Raw genomic sequence first — 18,688 nt, 5'->3', positions numbered from 1 at the left:
GCTGAAGCCAAGTCTTCCTGCTGAGGGATGGACTGTTCTGTATTGCTGGCCAAGAGCAAAAAGCTGCATGTTGGATCGACCCTCCAATTAAGCGGTCACGTGACTGTGTGCAGTGAGACGGTCTTGTGTTTTCAGTATAAAGCTGGACCGAAGGTTACTTCTGACATTATTGTTTGTAAAAATACTAAGCTAGAAAAAAAAAACAAGGAGGGGAGGTCTGAGGGTATGCCACATAAAGGACGAATGAAGAAATCGTAACCAAAAATTGTCAAAATAATCTGTTACGAGTTGACCAATGGACAGGTGGCACTGGCTGAGGAATCTAAGCGGCTTCTTTGTCTTCACCAGAACACCCTGTAAGGGATAATAGGTCCGCAATCCTAGTGACCGCTAGGCTACTTTGCTGAAAGAATCCACCAGGTTATGGCCCTCAGGCTTCTTGATCTTCACCAGAACACCCCGTAATGGATAATGGGTCTGCAATCCTAGTGATCGCTAGGCTACTTTGCTGAAAGAAGCCAACAGGTTATGGCCCTCAGGCTTCTTGGTCTTCACAAGAACACCCCGTAAGGGACAATGGGTCCGCAATCCTAGTGACCGCTAGGCTACTTTGCTGAAAGATGCCACCAGGTTATGGCCCTCAGGCTTCTTGGTCTTCACCAGAACACCCAGTAAGAGACAATGGGTCCGTAATCCTAGTGACCGCTAGGCTACTTTTCCCGCAAGATGCCACCAGATTATGGCCCTCAGACTTCTTGGTCTTCACCAGAACACCCCGTAAGGGATAATGGGTCCGCAATCCTAGTGACCGCTAGGCTACTTTGCTGAAAGATGCCACCAGGTTATGGCCCTCAGGCTTCTTGGTCTTCACCAGAACACCCAGTAAGGGATACTGGGTCCGTAATCCTAGTGACCGCTAGGCTACTTTTCTGCAAGATGCCACCAGGTTATGGCCCTCTCGCTTCTTGGTCTTCACCAGAACACCCTGTAAGGGATAATGGGACTGCAATCCTAGTGACCGCTAGGCTACTTTGCTGCAAGATGCCACCAGGTTATGGCCCTCAGGCGTCTTGGTCTTCACCAGAACACTCCCTAAGGGATAATGGGTCTGCAATTCTAGTGACCGCTAGGCTACTTTGCTGCAAGATGCCACCAGGTTATGGCCCTCAGACTTCTTGGTCTTCACCAGAACACCCCATAAGGGATAATAGGTCTGCAATTCTAGTGACCGCTAGGCTACTTTGCTGCAAGATGCCACCAGGTTATGGCCCTCAGGATCATGCCACCAGTGGATAGCAGGAATAGGGAGGTTACAGTGCCTTGAAAAAGTCTTCCTCCCCCTTGAAATTTTCCACATTCTGTCATGTTACAACCAAAAACGCCAATGTATTTTATTGGGATTTTATGTGATAGACCAACACAATGTGGCACATATTTGTGAAGTGGAAGGAAAATGAGAAATTGTTTAGAACATTTTTTAAATATAAATATCTGAAAGTGTGGCGTGGCATTTGTATTCAGCCCCCTTTACTCTGATACCCCTAACTAAAATCTACTGGAACCAATTGCCTTCAGAAGTCACCTAATTAGTAAATAGAGTCCCCCTGTGTGTCATGTGATCTCAGGATAAATCCAGCTGTTCTGTGAAGCCCTCAGAGGTTTGTTAGAGAACATTAGTGAACAAAAAGCATCATGAAGGCCAAGGAACACACCAGATGGATCAGGGATAAAGTTGTGTAGAAGTTTAAAGCAGGGTTAGGTTATAAAAAAATATCCCAAGCTTTGAGCATCTCACAGAGCACTGTTCAATCCATCATCCGAAAACGGAAAGAGTACGGCACAACTGCCAACCTACCAAGACATGGCCCTCCACCTAAACTGACAGGCCGGGCAAGGAGAGCATTCATCAGAGAAGCAGCCAAGAGGCTCATGGGAACTCTGGAGGAGCTGCAGAGATCCACAGCTCAGGTGGGGGAATCTGTCCACAGGACAACTATTAGTCGTGCGCTCCACAAATCTGGCCTTTATGGAAGAGTGGCAAGAAGAAAGCCATTGTTGGAAGTAAGCCATAAGAAGTCCCGTTTGCAGTTTGCGAGAAGCCATGTGGGGGACATAGCAAACATGTGGAAGATGGGGCTCTGGTCAGAAGAGACCAAAATTGAACTAACACTGCACACCACCCTGAACCCACGATCCCCACCGTGAAACATGGTGGTGACAACATCATGTTGTGGGGATGCTTTTCTTCAGCAGGGACAGGGAGTTAATGGGAAGATGGATGGAGCCAAATACAGGGCGATCTTAGAAGAAAACCTGTTAGAGTCTGCAAAAGACTTGAGACCGGGGCGGAGGTTCCCCTTCCAGCAGGACAACGATCCGAAACATCCAGCCAGACCTACAATGGAATGGTTCTGATAAAAGCATCTTCATGTGTTAGAATGGCCCAGTCACAGTCCAGACCTAAATACAATGGAGGATCTGTGGCAAGACTTGAAAATTGCTGTTCCCAGACGCTCTCCATCCAATCTGACAGAGCTTGAGGGATTCTGCAAAGAAGAATGGGCAGAAATGTCCCTCTCTAGATGTGCAAAGAGACATCCCCAAAAAGACTTGCAGCTGGAATTGCAGCCAAAGGGGTCCTACAAAGTATTGACTCCGGGGGGCCGAATACAAATGCCGCCACACTTGTCACAGATTTATTGGTCACAAATGTTGGAAACCATTTCTCATTTTCCTTCCACTTCACAATTATGTGGCACTTTGTGTTGGTCTATCACATCCAATCCCAATAAAACACATTGATGTTTTTGGTTGTAACATGACAAAATGTAGAAAATTTCAATGGATAGGAAGACTTTTTCAAGGTGCTGTACAATGAGGAGACAGAAAAACAGCAAGCAGATTGGCCAGGTTCAGTTCGAGGAAGACAGCATCAAGGATAGTTTTCAGGCAGAGGTTGAGGCAGGCAGTAGACAAGAATAGTCAAGTTTCTTTTCAGAGGTTGAGGCAAGCAGCAGGCAAAATGCTCACATGTCTAGACAGAGGTCTAGGAAGGCAGCAAGGATAGCAAGATTCTAGGCAGGGTGACACAGGTGACAGGTAAAGGATAATCAAGTTTATAGACAGAGGTCAAGGGAGGTGGCAGGCAAGGATATTTAAGGTTCTAGGCAGAGGAAGAGGCAGGCAAGGATAGTCAAGTTTCCAGGGGCAGCAGACAATGATAGTTAAGTTTCTAGGCAGAGGTTGAGGTAGGCAGCATGTAGGGATAGCCTAGTTTCCAGGGGCAGCAGGCAAGGATGGTCAAGTTTCTAGGTAGACATCAAAACTAGGGGACAAGAAAGAACAGTCAAGTTTCTAGGCAGAGGTTGAGGTAGGCAGCAGGCAAGGATGGTCAAGTTTCTAGGCAGAGGTTGAGGTAGGCAGCAGGCAAGGATGGTCAAGTTTCTAGGCAGAGGTTGAGGTAGGCAGCAGGCAAGGATGGTCAAGTTTCTAGGCAGAGGTTGAGGTAGGCAGCAGGCAAGGATGGTCAAGTTTCTAGGCAGAGGTTGAGGTAGGCAGCAGGAACAGATGGTCAAGTTTCTAGGCAAAGGTTGAGGTAAGCAGCAGGTAGAGATAATCAAGTTTCCAGGGACAGCAGGCAAGGATGGTCAAGTTTCTAGGTAGACGTCAAAACTAGGGGACAAGAAAGAACAGTCAAGTTTCTAGGCAGAGGTTGAGGTAGGCAGCAGGCAAGGATGGTCAAGTTTCTAGGCAGAGGTTGAGGTAGGCAGCAGGCAAGGATGGTCAAGTTTCTAGGCAGAGGCTGAGATAGGCAGCAGGCAAGGATGGTCAAGTTTCTAGGCAGAGGTTGAGGTAGGCAGCAGGAACAGATGGTCAAGTTTCTAGGCAGAGGTTGAGGTAGGTAGCAGGTAGAGATAATCAAGTTTCCAGGGACAGCAGGCAAGGATGGTTAAGTTTCTAGGTAGACATCAAAACTAGGGGACAAGAAAGAACAATCAAGTTTCTAGGCAGAGGTTGAGGTAGGCAGCATGTAGGGATAGCCTAGTTTCCAGGGGCAGCAGGCAAGGATGGTCAAGTTTCTAGGTAGACATCAAAACTAGGGGACAAGAAAGAACAATCAAGTTTCTAGGCAGAGGTTGAGGTAGGCAGCATGTAGGGATAGCCTAGTTTCCAGGGGCAGCAGGCAAGGATGGTCAAGTTTCTAGGGAGACATCAAAACAAGCGGACAAGAAAGAACAATCAAGTTTCTAGGCAGAGGTTGAGGTAGGCAGCAGGCAAGGATGGTCAAGTTTCTAGGCAGAGGTTGAGGTAGGCAGCAGGCAAGGATGGTCAAGTTTCTAGGAAGAAGTTGATGTGGGCAGCAGGCAAGGATGGTCAAGTTTCTAGGCAGAGGTCGAGTTAGGCAGCAGGAATTGATAAGTCAGGTTTCGAGGCAGAGGTTAAGGAAGGCAGGAGGCAAGGATAGTCCGATTTCTAGGTAGTCATCAAGGTAGGGGGCACACAATGATAGCCAAGTTTCTAGGCAGAGGTTGAGGTAGGCAGCTGGTAAGGATAGTCAGGAATGGGCAGAGTCAGCAACAGAAAAGAAGACACAGGCAGAGTCAAGCAACTCAGGTCAGCCCCAGAAACAGCAGAAGTCAGGCTAAGCACATTCACAAGTCACAGCATCGGCGGCAATAAGGGAAAGAGTTTCAGTATCCTCTTTGTGTCTCCTAAGCATCACGTGGGCTCCTTGAACCCTGTTCTTCTGCAGTGTTCTGGTTGGCTTGATTCTTATTAAGTCCATGCCTGCAGATTCCCAATTGTATATTGCATCATTAGCATCTCTGGCAGTTTTTTCTTTTTCAGATGTCATGTTAGACCAGGGGTCTGCAACCTTTAAGACATAAAGAGCCACTTGGACCCGTTTCGGAGAGGGAAAAAAAGACTGGGAGCCGCAAAACCATTGCAACATTTAAAACAAATCCGACACTGCATATATTGCAAAAAACGCTCTGGTCATGAAGGGGGTTTAAGGGCCCAGTAAGCAAAGGGTTAATCAGGGCCACAGTGTATCGTCATAATCACAATCATAGCCTTAGGTCAGTGGTGGGCAACCTTTTTTTTCGACTGAGCCAAATCTCGCCAAAACCACGATTGAAATTTATTTTGAGAGAAACATTTTTAAAACTGAAAATACATCCCCCATATAGTAATTCATCCCCCATATAGTAATTCATCCCCCATATAGTAATTCATCCCCCATAGTAATTCATCCCCCATATAGTAATTCATCCCCCATATAGTAATTCATCCCCCATATAGTAATTCATCCCCCATAGTAATTCATCCCCCTATAGTAATTCATCCCCCATAGTAATTCATCCCCCCTATAGTAATTCATCCCCCATATAGTAATTCATCCCCCATATAGTAATTCATCCCCCCTATAGTAATTCATCCCCCCTATAGTAATGCATCCCCCATAGTAATTCATCCCCCATATAGTAATTCATCCCCCATAGTAATTCATCCCCCATATAGTAATTCATCCCCCATATAGTAATTCATCCCCCCTATAGTAATTCATCCCCCATATAGTAATTCATCCCCCATATAGTAATTCATCCCCCCTATAGTAATTCATCCCCCATAGTAATTCATCCCCCATATAGTAATTCATCCCCCATAGTAATTCATTCCCCATATAGTAATTCATCCCCCATATAGTAATTCATTCCCCATATTGTGTGAATTCACTTACCTTTGCTCCGCGCGTTCCTCTCGCTGGGTTCCCGCGCCGTTCTGGTCTTCAGGGCGGACTGTGAGAGGAGAGGAGTTCGTCACGCTGCCCCGCCTACATCCGGGCTGCCCCGCCTACATCCTGACAGCCAATGTTTGCCAGAGGGCGCCCGGCACACAGAAGATCTGCATTAAAAGAGCCGCGGCTTGCCGACCCTATTGCCTGTCACCTGGTGGGCAGTGTGCTCCGGAGCCGCAGGAAAGGTGAAAAAGAGCCGCATGCGGCTCCGGAGCCGCGGGTTGCCGACACCCGTGTTAGACCATTGTATGCATGCAAACACATTTGTCTGCATGTGGTATGTTCTTGCTTCTACTACTAGAACGCCCCCCCCCCCTCCTGAAGAAGCATGTCAGCAAAACGCGTCGAGATACTGTAACTCCTCCATAGCTTCCGTCTTCCACATATTGACTTGTTATGTATCCAGTGAGATGATTTTTCTTTCTGATTTTTTTCTTCTATCACTAGAACGCTCCTTTCCTGAAGAAGCATGGGAGTGAAACGTGTTGAAAAGCTGTAACTCCTCTGCCGTTTACGTCTTCCGTCACAATGTAACATTTTATCTATTACAGCATATTGCATGGATTTATATCGGCTGGGCTGATTTTGTGGCCTCTTCCGGAGCAGTTCGGTGTATTTTGTATGTATACATACTGTACTCATGGCATGTGGTGTCAGGTAGCCTCAGATGGGAGAAATGAACTCAAAAATATAATACCCAATTTTTTGGTGAAGTATAAAAGATGATGATGTGTCAAGTAAATAGATACCAAACATGTCAAGATTTAAAATCGCGCACGCCTGGGAAATGGAGACAAACTACAGTACCCACAATGGTCCATAGGTGATAGTTTGAAAGCCTTTTACAGGTTATCAGTTTAGAGTTCATTGTGAATTATGACCCTGGAAGTATTGCTCTCACTCCTATGTGTGGTGCAATCACCTTTCATATACGCATGCTGGACCTGCGTGTGCATTTGTGTGTATGAGCAGCGTGTATGAAACTTGGTCCGGTAGGGATCAGGGATTAGAACCGTTAGTGTGGTCTTGCTGCAGTGCAGGAGATGGTCCAGTAGAGGTCAGGAGTTAGAACCTGCAGTGTGGCCAGGTGTTAGAACTTGCAATGTGGTCTTGCTGCAGTGCAGGAGATGATCAGTAGGGGTCAGGGGTTTGAACCCCCAGTGTGGTCTTGCTGCAGTGCAGGAGATGGTCCAGTAGGGGTCAGGCATTAGAACCTGCAGTGTGGTCTTGCTGCAGTGCAAGAGATGGCCCAGTAGAGATTAGGAGTTAGAACCTGCAGTGTGGACCTGCTGCAGTGCAGGAGAAGGTCCAGTAGAGGTCAGGGGTTTGAACCCCCAGTGTGGTCTTGCTGCAGTGCAGGAGATGGCCCAGTAGGGGTCAGGGGTTTGAACCCCCAGTGTGGTCTTGCTGCAGTGCAGGAGATGGCCCAGTAGGGGTCAGGTGTTAGAACCTGCAGTGTGGACCTGCTGCAGTGCAGGAGATGGTCCTGTAGGGGTCAGGTGTTAGAACCTGCAGTGTGCTCCTGCTGCAGTGCAAGACATGGCCCAGTAGAGATTAGGAGTTAAAACCTGCATTGTGGACCTGCTGCAGTGTAGGAGATGGCCCAGTAGAGATTAGGAGTTAGAACCTGCAGTGTGCTCCTGCTGCAGTGCAGGAGATGACCCAGTAGAGATTAGGAGTTAGAACCTGCAGTGTGGACCTGCTGCAGTGCAGGAGATGGCCCAGTAGAGATTAGGAGTTAGAACCTGCAGTGTGGACCTGCTGCAGTGCAGGAGATGGCCCAGTAGAGATTAGGAGTTAGAACCTGCAGTGTGGTCTTTCTGCAGTGCAGGAGATGACCCAGTAGAGATTAGGAGTTAGAACCTGCAGTGTGGACCTGCTGCAGTGCAGGAGATGGCCCAGTAGAGATTAGGAGTTAGAACCTGCAGTGTGGTCTTTCTGCAGTGCAGGAGATGGCCCAGTAGAGATTAGGAGTTAGAACCTGCAGTGTGGACCTGCTGCAGTGCAGGAAATGGCCCAGTAGAGATTAGGAGTTAGAACCTGCAGTGTGGTCCTGCTGCAGTGCAGGAGATGACCCAGTAGAGATTAGGAGTTAGAACCTGCAGTGTGGACCTGCTGCAGTGCAGGAGATGGCCCAGTAGAGATTAGGAGTTAGAACCTGCAGTGTGGACCTGCTGCAGTGCAGGAGATGACCCAGTAGAGATTAGGAGTTAGAACCTGCAGTGTGGACCTGCTGCAGTGCAGGGAATGGTCCAGTAGATGGCTGTAAAGCATCTCATTAATTCCAATATTCTTGGGACCACCCCAATGGACCACTTGGTCTATAATCGGCCTTCAGTCTTGTATGTTTCTATGCAGCTCTGCCATATAATGTACTACAGAGGAAGAGGAGGGGTCAGCTCTGCATTGGAAGCTTTATGTAGTTACATCTGGAATGTTACAGGAATACGTCGCTCCTCGTCAGCTACGTGTGTAATCTGAGCTTCAGCTGTGCGTGCGATCTGAATTTCAGATGTGCGTGCGAACTGAACTTCAGCTGTGCGTGTAATCTGAACTTCAGCTGTGCGTGTGATCTGAGCTTCAGATATGCGTGTGATCTGAACTTTAGCTGTGTGTGTAATCTGAGCTTCAGATACGCGTGTAATCTGAGCTTCAGATACGCGTGTAATCTGAGCTTCAGCTATGCTTGTAATCTGAGCTTCAGCTGTGTGTGTAATCTGAGTTTCAGCTATGCGTGTAATCTGAACTTCAGCTGTGCGTGTAATCTGAGCTTCAGCTACGCGTTGAATCTGAGCTTCACCTGTGCGTGTAATCTGAGCTTCAGCTATGCATGTAATCTGGGCTTCAAATGTGCGTGTAATCTGAGCTTCAGCTACGCATGTAATCTGAGCTTCACCTATACGTGTAATCTGAGCTTCAGCTGTGCGTGTAATCTGAACTTCAGCTGTGCGTGTAATCTGAGCTTCAGCTGTGCGTGTAATCTGAGCTTCAGCTGTGCGTGTAATCTGAGCTTCAACTGTGTGTGCAATCTGAGCTTCAACTATGTGTGTAATCTGAGCTTCAGCTGTGCGTGTGATCTGAGCTTCAACTGTGTGTGCAATCTGAGCTTCAACTATGTGTGTAATCTGAGCTTCAGCTGTGCGTGTGATCTGAGCTTCAACTGTGTGTGCCATCTGAGCTTCAACTATGTGTGTAATCTGAGCTTCAACTGTGCGTGTGATCTGAGCTTCAACTGTGTGTGCAATCTGAGCTTCAACTATGTGTGTAATCTGAGCTTCAGCTGTGCGTGTGATCTGAGCTTCAGCTGTGTGTGCAATCTGAGCTTCACCTATACGTGTAATCTGAGCTTCACCTATACGTGTAATCTGAGCTTCACCTATACGTGTAATCTGAGCTTCAGCTGTGCGTGTAATCTGAACTTCAGCTGTGCGTGTAATCTGAGCTTCAGCTGTGCGTGTAATCTGAGCTTCAGCTGTGCGTGTAATCTGAGCTTCAGCTGTGCGTGTGATCTGAGCTTCAACTGTGTGTGCAATCTGAGCTTCAACTGTGTGTGCAATCTGAGCTTCAGCTATTGTGAGCTTTGTAAACAACTGTTATTTTTGTTTTAATTATAATCACACCAAAAAAAACAAACTGACAGGAATAACATCAAACAGACAAATCAGATGTCACTGTGAAGAGGTGAGAGGAGATCTCCTCCAGCCGGCCTATCAGCTACTTACCGCAATATCCTGGACGGACACCACAGTGCAGGGGTAGGTGTTCTGTGAGCGAACCTTGATGAGCACGGAGTTCACTCCTTCCGGGAATGTGTACAGGAAATACTGCAAAACACAAGCATGGGAAAACGTTCGTCCTAGGCCACGGCTGTTCCATATCTCCAATACAGATCTGTAGATTCTCCCTCCCGTATCTGTTAAAAATCCAAATATCGAGAGAAGTGCAACTCCAGACAAACTCACTTTGTGTCAGAGGAGCGGGTACTTGTGTCGGGTTTTATTGCTGTCTGTGTCCCCGTTGGAGAGATTCACCCTTCACTTCCTGTCTCAGAAACAGTAGTCATCAGAACAGGAAGTGAAGGGAAATCTTCCCAAAGGAGGCCAAGATAACAGGTTTATAGCATTTTCCCACTGCTGCCTGTGTCCCCGTTGGGGGTATTCACGCTTCACTTCCTGTCTCAGAGATAGTAATCATCAGAACAGGATGTGAAGGGAAATCTCCCCAGAGGAGGCCAAGATAGCAGGTTTATATCATTTCCCCACTGCTGTCTGATTTTCATTGTTGGACTGGTAGAGACACGTAGGGGTCAATAAAGGATAGGCATCACCATTTACCCGGTACATTCGCTCTGTGAGAATGGGGGGGGGGGAAGCGATTGTAAAGCATTGATTTTAAACATAAAATGCCACATATGGTCACTAGGGGGAGCTAAGTATTATAAGAAAACCCTATGACACTTAGAGCCATCTAGTGGCCAACTTAGGTATCCACTGGAAGACGCAGCCTTTTCTGACACTTTTTGTTGACATGTAAAAAAATTATTTTTTTTCTTTAACCACTAGCCTACCGGGCACTTCTACCCCTTCCTGCCTACCGGGCACTTCTACCCCTTCATGCCTACAGGGCACTTCTACCCCCTTCCTGCCTACAGGGCACTTCTACCCCTTCCTGCCTACCGGGCACTTCTACCCCCTTCCTGCCTACCGGGCACTTCTACCCCCTTCCTGCCTACAGGACACTTCTACCCCCTTCCTGCCTACAGGACACTTCTACCCCCTTCCTGCCTACAGGGCACTTCTACCCCCTTCCTGCCTACAGGGCACTTCTACCCCTTCCTGCCTACCGGGCACTTCTACCCCCTTCCTGCCTACAGGACACTTCTACCCCCTTCCTGCCTACAGGGCACTTCTACCCCTTCCTGCCTACAGGGCACTTCTACCCCCTTCCTGCCTACAGGACACTTCTACCCCCTTCCTGCCTACCGGGCACTTCTACCCCCTTCCTGCCTACAGGACACTTCTACCCCCTTCCTGCCTACAGGACACTTCTACCCCCTTCCTGCCTACAGGGCACTTCTACCCCCTTCCTGCCTACAGGGCACTTCTACCCCCTTCCTGCCTACAGGGCACTTCTACCCCCTCCCTGCCTACAGGGCACTTCTACCCCCTTCCTGCCTTCTGGGCACTTCTACCCCCTTCCTGCCTACAGGACACTTCTACCCCCTTCCTGCCTACAGGACACTTCTACCCCCTTCCTGCCTACAGGGCACTTCTACCCCCTTCCTGCCTTCTGGGCACTTCTTCCCCCTTCCTGCCTTCTGGGCACTTCTTCCCCCTTCCTGCCTTCTGGGCACTTCTACCCCCTTCCTGCCTACAGGGCACTTCTACCCCCTTCCTGCCTTCTGGGCACTTCTACCCCCTTCCTGCCTTCTGGGCACTTCTTCCCCCTTCCTGCCTACAAGGCACTTCTACCCCCTTCCTGCCTACAGGGCACTTCTACCCCCTTCCTGCCTACCGGGCACTTCTACCCCCTTCCTGCCTACCGGGCACTTCTACCCCCTTCCTGCCTACAGGGCACTTCTACCCCCTTCCTGCCTACAGGACACTTCTACCCCCTTCCTGCCTACAGGACACTTCTACCCCCTTCCTGCCTACAGGGCACTTCTACCCCCTTCCTGCCTACAGGGCACTTCTACCCCCTTCCTGCCTTCTGGGCACTTCTACCCCCTTCCTGCCTACAGGGCACTTCTACCCCCTTCCTACCTACAGGGCACTTCTACCCCCTTCCTGCCCTCCAGACACTTCTACCCCCTTCCTGCCTACAGGGCACTTCTACCCCCTTCCTGCCTACCGGGCACTTCTACCCCCTTCCTGCTTACCGGGCGCTTCTACCCCCTTCCTGCCTACAGGGCACTTCTACCCCCTTCCTGCCTAAAGGGCACTTCTACCCCCTTCCTGCCTACCGGACACATCTACCCCCTTCCTGCCTACAGGGCACTTCTATCCCCTTCCTGCCTACCGGGCACTTCTACCCCCTTCCTGCCTACAGGACACTTCTACCCCCTTCCTGCCTACAGGACACTTCTACCCCCTCCCTGCCTACCGGGCACTTCTACCCCCTTCCTGCCTACAGGACACTTCTACCCCCTTCCTGCCTACCGGGCACTTCTACCCCCTTCCTGCCTACAGGGCACTTCTACCCCCTTCCTGCCTACAGGACACTTCTACCCCCTTCCTGCCTACAGGACACTTCTACCCCCTCCCTGCCTACCGGGCACTTCTACCCCCTTCCTGCCTACCGGGCACTTCTACCCCCTTCCTGCCTACAGGGCACTTCTACCCCCTTCCTGCTTACCAGGCACTTCTACCCCCTTCCTGCCCCCCGGGCACTTCTACCCCCTTCCTGCCTACCGGGTCATGCAACACTGTACACGTATGAAATTTTTATAATTTTTTTGTGACAGATAGAGCTTTATTTTGGTGTTATTTAATCACCTCGGGGTTTTTTTATTTTTTCTTAAACAAACCAAAAACCACTGAAAATTTTGAAAAAAAAAATTTTTTCTTAGTTTTTGTTCTAAACTTTAGTAAATAAGTGATTCTTCTCCTTCACTGATGTTGCGCTAATGAGGCTGCAGTGATGGGCACTGATAGGCTGCACTGATGGACACTGATGAGGAGGCACTGGTAGGTGGCACTGATGGGCATTGACAGCCATCACTGATGGGCACTGAAAGGCAGCACTGATATATGGCACTGATAGGCGGCACTGACGGGCACTGATAGGTGGCACTGACTGGCACTGATAGGCGGCACTGATGGGCACTGATAGGCGGCACTGATGCACACTGATAGGCGGCACTGACAGGTGGCACTGATTGGCAGCACTGATAGGTGGCACTGATTGGCATTTATAGGTGACACTGACTGGCACTGATGGGCAACACTGAAATGCAGCTCAGATGGGCACTGATGTGGCACTGATGGGCACTGGCACGTGGCACTGTTCAGCACTGACAGGTGGCACTGATGGACACTGACAGGTGGCACTGCTGGGGCTACACTGATCATCAGGGCACACTGATCATCAGTGCTCTGATGATCAGTGTACATGTCCCCTCAGAGGAATGCCGATTACCGGCTCTCTTCTCCTCTCCTCTGTCAGCGTGATGGCTCGTGGGGAGAGAGATGCCGATAACTGGCATTTCCCTATTTACATGTGATCAGCTGTGATGGACACAGCTGATCACATGACCAAGCCGACATCTTCGGCTCTTTCCATGGATTGGTGATCTGCTGTGTCCGAGAGACACAGCGCACCACTGATCGCCGTGCTGCTCGCTCCGGGAGCAGCGCATGCGCAGTGAGAATGGGAGGACGTCATATGACATCCTATCAGAACGAGAGAACTACCTTGCGCCTGTCATTGTACTATATGGCGGCTGGGAGGTGGTTAAAGAGAACCTGTCACCTAAAAATCATCACATTTGGGACTTTTGTGTCCCGTATGTGATGAAAAAAAATGTAAGTAAATTTTTTGACTTTTTCATTCACATAGCAAAAAAAAATAAAAATCCCAGCGGTGAATAAATACCACCAAAATAAAGCTTTATCTGTCTCAAAGAAATGCTAAAAAAATTAATACGGGTACAGTGTTGCATGACCGCGCAATTGTCATTCAAAGTGTGATAGCACTGAAAGCTGAAAATTGGACTGGACTGGAAGGGGGGGAAAGTGTCCGGACAGGAAGGGGGGGAAAGTGTCCGGACTGGAAGGGGGGGGGGGGAAGTGTCCGGACTGGAAGGGGGGGAAAGTGTCCGGACTGGAAGGGGGGGGGGGGAAGTGTCCGGACTGGAAGGGGGGGAAAGTGTCCGGACTGGAAGGGGGGGAAAGTGTCCGGACTGGAAGGGGGGAAAGTGTCCGGACTGGAAGGGGGGGAAAGTGTCCGGACTGGAAGGGGGGTGAAAGTGTCCGGACAGGAAGGGGGTGAAAGTGTCCGGACTGGAAGGGGGGGGAGGAAAGTGTCCGGACTGGAAGGGGGGGAAAGTGTCCGGACTGGAAGGGGGAGAAAGTGTCCGGACTGGAAGGGGGAGAAAGTGTCCGGACTGGAAGGGGGGGGGGGGAGTGTCCGGACTGGAAGGGGGGGAAAGTGTCCGGACTGGAAGGGGGGGAAAGTGTCCGGACTGGAAGGGGGGGAAAGTGTCCGGACTGGAAGGGGGGGAAAGTGTCCGGACTGGAAGGGGGTGAAAGTGTCCGGACTGGAAGGGGGGGAAAGCGTCTGGACTGGAAGGGGGGGAAAGCGTCTGGACTGGAAGGGGGTGAAAGTGTCCGGACTGGAAGGGGGGTGAAAGTGTCCGGACTGGAAGGGGGGGAAAGCGTCTGGACTGGAAGGGGGGGAAAGCGTCTGGACTGGAAGGGGGTGAAAGTGTCCGGACTGGAAGGGGGGTGAAAGTGTCCGGACTGGAAGGGGGGTGAAAGTGTCCGGACTGGAAGGGGGGGAAAGTGCCTGGACTGGAAGTGGTTAACTGAAATTTTGCGTTTCTTTGACAACATGCGACATGAAAAAGTTGGAACGCCCACCATTTTATTCTCTAGGGGTGTCCGCTTTCAGAAAAGATATCATGTTGGTTCCCTTTCACACAGACGTTGTGATCGGGTCCCCAGGGGCGGACTGACCATTCGAGCAGTCGACGCTGTCTGAGGGCCTGGGGTCAGTAGGGAGCCCCATGAAATGCCCCTGGTACCTTTTATAGGCTTTTTTGAGTATGCTTTGAATGTGGGCAAGGACACAGGGGGCCCATGGTCACCTATTGCCCGGGAGCCCCATGAGTTGTCAGTCCGCCCCTGGTCCCACCTGCCCGTTTTTCAGGCGGACCAAATCGGAACCTCCATTCTCCTCTATGGAGCGGGGGGTGTAAACGCACATCCGATCCGCCAAAAAGAGATGGATGGGGAGATGTCCGTTGGATCGGATCAGATTGGCAGTCGGATGGAAAGGCGGACAGGTGGCCCATTTCCATCCGACTGCCCATAGAGTAGAGTGGGCTGCGTGTCGGTGTCCGCTCTGCAGCAGCGGAGCGGACACGGGAACTGTCATCCGCTGGCTCAGTGGAGAGATCCCCCGCTCAGCAAGCGGATCCGCTGACGGGTCCGCCCTGTGTTAAAGGGGACTAATGCAGGCCACAGACGGGTCGAAAACCGGCCGTTTAAAAAAAAAAATCGGTCGTTCGATCGGCTGACGTTACCACCAATGGTAAAAAAACAGCCGATTTCTGTCCCGTCTATGGCCGGCATTTTTACTTCTGTCCCTGCAGAGAGCTCCGCTATTATATTTGACATGAAAAGTCTTGCAGTTGCAACAATGTATCTATTTGTATCCATTTCAGATACAGATGGTTTTATTCGGATACAAATAGATACATTGTTGCAACAGCAAGACTTTTCATGTCATATATAATAGCGGACTGGAATTCTTCTTCTTCTTCTTTTTCTTTTTTTCTTCTCCTACTTCTTCTCTTTCTTCTTCTTTTCTTCTTCTTCGTCTTTTTTCTCCCTCTTCTTTTTCTTCTTTTCTTCTTCTTCTTTTTCTTCTTCTCTTCTTTTCTACTTTTTCTTTTTCTTCTCTTCTTCTTTTCTTTTTCTTCTTTTTCTTTTCTTTTTCTGCTTCTCTTCTTTTTCTCCTGCTTCTACTTCTTCTCTTCTTCTTTTTCTGCTTCTCTTATTTTCTTCTTCTTCTCTTCTTTTTCTTCTTCCTCTTGCAGGTCGCGGCTCATGTGCAGATTTTTTATCGGTAAAACGATCGGCCGATTTGCCCATCATAGCCGGCAAAATCGGCTGATCGTCAAAATCGGCCACGATTTTTCCAACTTGACCGATAAAAAAAATGTGCGAAAACCCCGAATAACAGCCGACCAATTAACCCACTAACAGTGCGAAAATCGGCCGATTTTTGACCCGTCTATGGCCGGCATTTTTACTTCTGTCCCTGCAGAGAGCTCCGCTATTATATTTTACATGAAAAAGTATTGCGGTTGCAACAATGTATCTATTTGTATCCATTTCAGATACAGATGTTTTTATTCGGATACAAATAGATACATTGTTGCAACCGCAAGACTTTTTCATGTAAAATATAATAGCGGACTGGAATTCTTATTCTTCTTCTTTTTCTTTTTTTCTTCTCCTACCTCTTCTCTTTCTTCTTCTTCTTCTTCTTCTTCTTTTTCTTCTTCGTCTTTTTTCTTCCTCTTCTTTTTCTTCTTTTCTTCTTCTTTTTCTTCTTCTCTTCTTTTCTACTTTTTCTTCTTCTTCTCTTCTTCTTTTCTTTTTCTTCTTCTTTTTTCTTCTTCTTTTTCTTTTCTTTTTCTGCTTCTCTTCTTTTTCTCCTGCTTCTACTTCTTCTCTTCTTCTTTTTCTTCTTCTCTTCTTTTCTTCTTCTTTTTCTTCTTCTTGCAGGTCACGGCTCATGCGCAGATTTTTTTTCGGTACAACGATCGGCCGAGTTGCCCATCATTGCCGTGAAAATCGTCCGATCGTCAAAATCAGCCACGATTTTTCCAACTTGACCGATAAAAAAAATGTGCCAAAACCCCGAAAAACAGCCGACCAATTAACCCACTAACAGTGCGAAAATCGGCCGATTTTTAACCCGTCTATGGCCGGCATTAATGTATAAATGTTTGTTGAACGTGTGCATAAAAAAATGGCTCCTGGCAGTGAAAGGGTTCATTTTTCATGACGCACAATTGGGTTTGATTTGCAAAGTGGAATCTCGGCCTCGCTTCACCACATTCCAGAAATTCCAGAAAATGGAGAAATGAAGACCTGCAGGCCCTTCAAAAAAAAAAATCTGCCGTGGGGTGCGCTGCTGTGTAGTAATTAGCCACAGAATGAGAATTCAGGTCGCATGCAAGGAACAAGACGAAGTGTTTCAAAGGTCACATCGGGCTCTGTCAGGGACCAGAAAAACTGGAAATGGCACCTTGATGACAACTAGAAGAGTCTTTACAGGGAAATGATGGCGTGACACAAGGGAGCTGGAATACCCGGCCAATGTCCTCCCCTATGTCACGTCCAGAAGTCGCCTGACTGCTGCTGGGTGCCGCCATCTTTGGATGTGATGTCAGCAGACTCAGAGCTGTCACTCAAACAACAATGGTGTCCAAACTGTGGCCCTGGGGCTGGATGTGGCCCTTTGCTTGCCTTTATACGGCCCTTGAGGCATTATTCTTGCCACTAACACCAACATTGGGCATAATTCCTCTCACTGACACCAACAATGGGTCACTATTCCTCCCACTGACACCAGCAATGAGGCACTATTCCTCCCACTGACACCAATGATGGGGCACTATTCCTCCCACTGACACCAATGATGGGGCACTATTCCTCCCACTGACACCAATGATGGGGCACTATTCCTTCCACTGACACCAATGATGGAGCACTATTCCTCCCACTGACACCAACAATGGGTCACTATTCCTCCCACTGACACCAGCAATGAGGCACGATTCCTCCCACTGATACCAATGATGGGGCATTATTCCTCCCCTGACACCAATGATGGGGCGCTATTCCTCCCACTGACACCAATGATGGGGCACTATTCCTCCCACTGATACCAATAATGGGGGGGAATATTCCTCCCACTGACACCAATGATGGGGGGACTATTCCTCCCACTGACACCAATGATGGGTCACTATTCCTCCCACTGACACCAGCAATGAGGCACTATTCCTCCCACTGATACCAATGATGGGGCATTATTCCTCCCACTGACACCAATGATGGGGCACTATTCCTCCCACTGACACCAATGATGGGGCACTATTCCTCCCACTGACCCCAATGATGGGGCACTATTCCTCCCACTGACACCAATGATGGAGCACTATTCCTCCCACTGACACCAATGATGGGACACTAATCCTCCCACTGACACCAATGATGGGACACTATTCCTCCCACTGACACCAATTATGGGACACTATTCCTCCCACTGACACCAATGATGGGGCACTATTCCTCCCACTGACACCAATGATGGGGCACTATTCCTCCCACTGACACCAATGATGGGACACTATTCCTCCCACTGACACCAATGATGGGGCACTATTCCTCCCACTGACACCAATGATGGGACACTATTCCTCCCACTGACACCAATGATGGGGCACTATTCCTCCACTGACACCAATGATGGGGCACTATTCCTCCACTGACACCAATGATGGGGCACTATTCCTCCCACTGACACCAGTTACACCAATTACATTATGGTGATACTGAACTAATCTGATGACAATATGTTAAAAAAAAAAAAAAAGTAAAAAAGTAAAAAAAATATTCAATAAAAAATGATTATTATTATTATTTTTTTTTTAACATGCTGTCACCAGTCAGAATCTCTGACCGCCGTGGTCACAGGATGAAAAAATAGCGAAAAAAAAATGATTTAATTTTCTAACAAATTGTGACAAAAAAATTGCAACTTCAAAAAACTTTCCACGCCTCTTACTAAATACCTTGGACTGCTTACTTTCCAAAAAAGGAGTCATTTGGGGGGGGATTTGTACTATCCTGGCGTTTTTGGGCCTCAAGAAATGAGATTGGCCGCCAGTACATCAGGATTGATCGATTTTCAAACACCATCGTTTGTAGCAAGGCCGGATCTGGCCAATCTGATCTAAGGGGGCAGTAAAGTCAAGGAGCATAATGTCAGCAGTGAGGGAGATGCAGGGACCGGTATTTCCTGTTTTTTCGGCATGCTTCTGTACCCTAATGAGTCGAAATTCAGAAGTAACGTTTGGCCGGTACAGCAGAGGTGGGTGCAGGAGAGAACACGGAACGCTGGGACATTGGGTCTCAATAAATTAGGGTG

At 48.7% G+C, this 18,688-nt stretch overlaps 1 protein-coding gene across 4 annotated transcripts in view; it reads right to left on the bottom strand.

The window, feature by feature from the left end:
• SIDT1 (SID1 transmembrane family member 1) overlaps positions 1–18,688 on the bottom strand; it is a 160,879-nt gene that overhangs the window by 69,773 nt on the left and 72,418 nt on the right. For all 4 annotated transcript variants that reach the window (XM_089662818.1, XM_089662819.1, XM_089662820.1 and 1 more), the window contains one exon: positions 9,523–9,624. In XM_089662818.1, the coding sequence (XP_089518944.1) occupies positions 9,523–9,624 (102 nt within the window). The remainder of the gene's footprint in view (positions 1–9,522; positions 9,625–18,688) is intronic.

This window comes from Staurois parvus, unplaced genomic scaffold (genome assembly GCF_062004578.1).
Source record: "Staurois parvus isolate SC_StPar_1 unplaced genomic scaffold, SC_StPar_1.0 ptg001557l, whole genome shotgun sequence".
NCBI lineage: Eukaryota > Metazoa > Chordata > Amphibia > Anura > Ranidae > Staurois > Staurois parvus.
Note: the sequence above shows the minus strand (reverse complement) of the source record. Positions and strands in the feature narration are given on the sequence as shown.